Source organism: Triticum dicoccoides, unplaced genomic scaffold (assembly GCF_002162155.2).
Source record: "Triticum dicoccoides isolate Atlit2015 ecotype Zavitan unplaced genomic scaffold, WEW_v2.0 scaffold206137, whole genome shotgun sequence".
Taxonomy (NCBI): Eukaryota; Viridiplantae; Streptophyta; class Magnoliopsida; order Poales; family Poaceae; genus Triticum; species Triticum dicoccoides.
The window spans coordinates 1-1803 of NW_021236314.1; the positions used below are offsets into that span (position 1 = coordinate 1).

The 1803-nt window shown below is 43.9% G+C and overlaps 1 protein-coding gene across 1 annotated transcript; it reads left to right on the plus strand.

Moving 5' to 3' along the window:
• Positions 1 to 36: 36 nt before the first annotated feature.
• LOC119345109 (U-box domain-containing protein 70-like) lies at positions 37 to 1795 on the plus strand. The gene is made up of 3 exons (XM_037615322.1): positions 37 to 333; positions 490 to 1218; positions 1396 to 1795. The coding sequence occupies exons 1-3, from the start codon at positions 94 to 96 to the stop codon at positions 1582 to 1584; spliced, it is 1158 nt and encodes a 385-aa protein (XP_037471219.1). The 5' UTR covers positions 37 to 93; the 3' UTR covers positions 1585 to 1795.
• The last annotated feature ends 8 nt before the right edge of the window (positions 1796 to 1803 follow it).

A 1803-nucleotide genomic window follows, 5' to 3' on the forward strand; every position in this document is an offset into this window, starting at 1 on the left:
CGAGCAGAACTTGAGAACGAGCTTCTGCAGGCAAACTCCCTAATGGAAGAGCTACAGCGCGAGAAAGAACATGTTGTTAAGTAGGCTGAAGAGATGCGCCAAACAAACGGTAGCGGTGCATCTGTATTTGGCTCTACCAGTACTAGTGCCATTGTCTTAACAGATTTCAGCTACGCGGAAATAAAAGAAGCGACAAACAACTTTGACGCCTCCAAAAAGATAGGGGAAGGTGGGTGTGGAAGCGTCTACAAGGGATTTCTCCGTCATACTACTGTAGCCATAAAGAAACTGAACAGTGAAGGTGCAAGAGGAGATCAAGAGTTCAATGATGAGGTAATTAACTAGTAACTCTTAGTATTCCTTTCTTTTAATGCATGCCGCAAAAACATCATATATATTACTAAGAGTAGACATGCTGCCAGCTAAGGAAACACTACTAAAATGGTGCATCTAAATATGTGATTTTCCTCTCATGTGTATCAATTACAGGTAGAAACACTCTGTGGGATGAGGCATCCGAACCTTGTCACTCTGATAGGAGCGTGCAGGGAGGCCAGAGTGTTGGTCTTCGAGTTCTTTTCAAACGGAAGCCTAGAGGACTGTCTGCAGCGCGAGAACCGAAGAGAGGCACTCTCATGGCGAATGCGCGTCAGAATTGCTGCAGACATTTGCACGGGACTTATCTTTCTCCACTCCAACAAACCAAAAGGCATCGCACATGGTGATCTCAAGCCTGACAATGTCCTTCTCGACGCCAACTTTGTTTGCAAACTGGCAGACTTTGGGATCTCTCGCCCCTTGAATGTCACAAACACCACTATCACCCCTTACCACCGAACAAACCAACTCAAGGGCACAATGGGATACATGGATCCAGCATATATTGCCTCAGGGGAGCTCACGACACAATATGATGTCTACTCCTTTGGAGTAGTGCTGATGAGATTGCTAACTAGCAAGAGCCCCCTAGGCCTTCCACATCTCGTGGAGGCAGCATTAAGAAAAGATAAGTTGGAAGACATAATCGATACTTCTGCTGGGGAATGGCCACCTAAGTACACTAAAGAGTTGGCAAAACTAGCACTGAGATGTTGTCGTTATGAACGAAAGGAGCGGCCTGATCTCGGAAAGGAGGTCTGGGATGTCTTGGAAGCTATGATGAACTGCCCAGACGATAAATGCAAGCCACCAAAGTTTCTCATATGTCCAATAACACAGGTCAGTTAACTAATCAAAGAAATGAATATCTTATGTTTCTCTCTCTTTAAAAAAATGGTTATCTTAAGTTTTCCTGAGTAATCACCTACAACCTTTACAATTTAGTCACTAGCTAGATTAGTTAATGTCTACTCCAAGTTTGATGTAATAAACTTGCATCTCCATTATATTTTTCAGGAGATCATGAAGGATCCACACATTGCTGCCGATGGATACACGTACGAAGGTGCGGCCATCAAGCGCTGGTTTAAAATGGGGAACAAAATGTCCCCCGTGGCCCGCGTCAGCTTCGCGAACCATGAGTTGATACCAAACAACGCCCTCCGCTTTGCAATTCAAGAATGGAAAAAGCGACAGCAACCATGATTTCTTAACCTCGGATTTTATTTGTGTTATGATGCCATCATGTTTATGACTCGAAGCAAATAAAAAATGACTCCAAGTGTGTATGGACGGCCTGGACTGTAAGGAGTATTAGCATTAAGTCTGGGAGTCCTATTAGGCTATATTTTATGTCCTTGTATCCCATGTCTTGTGTAAACATATGAAAACTCATGTGTACTCCTGGGAGTATGTACTCTCGCT

Excerpts from the sequence above, each read along its gene's own strand:
- LOC119345109 (XM_037615322.1), top strand. The coding sequence starts at position 94 with ATGCGCCAAACAAACGGTAGCGGTGCATCTGTATTTGGCTCTACCAGT. Across the intron at positions 334-489 it reads ATCAAGAGTTCAATGATGAG|GTAGAAACACTCTGTGGGAT; the intron begins GTAATTAACTAG and ends TATCAATTACAG. Across the intron at positions 1,219-1,395 it reads TCATATGTCCAATAACACAG|GAGATCATGAAGGATCCACA; the intron begins GTCAGTTAACTA and ends TATATTTTTCAG.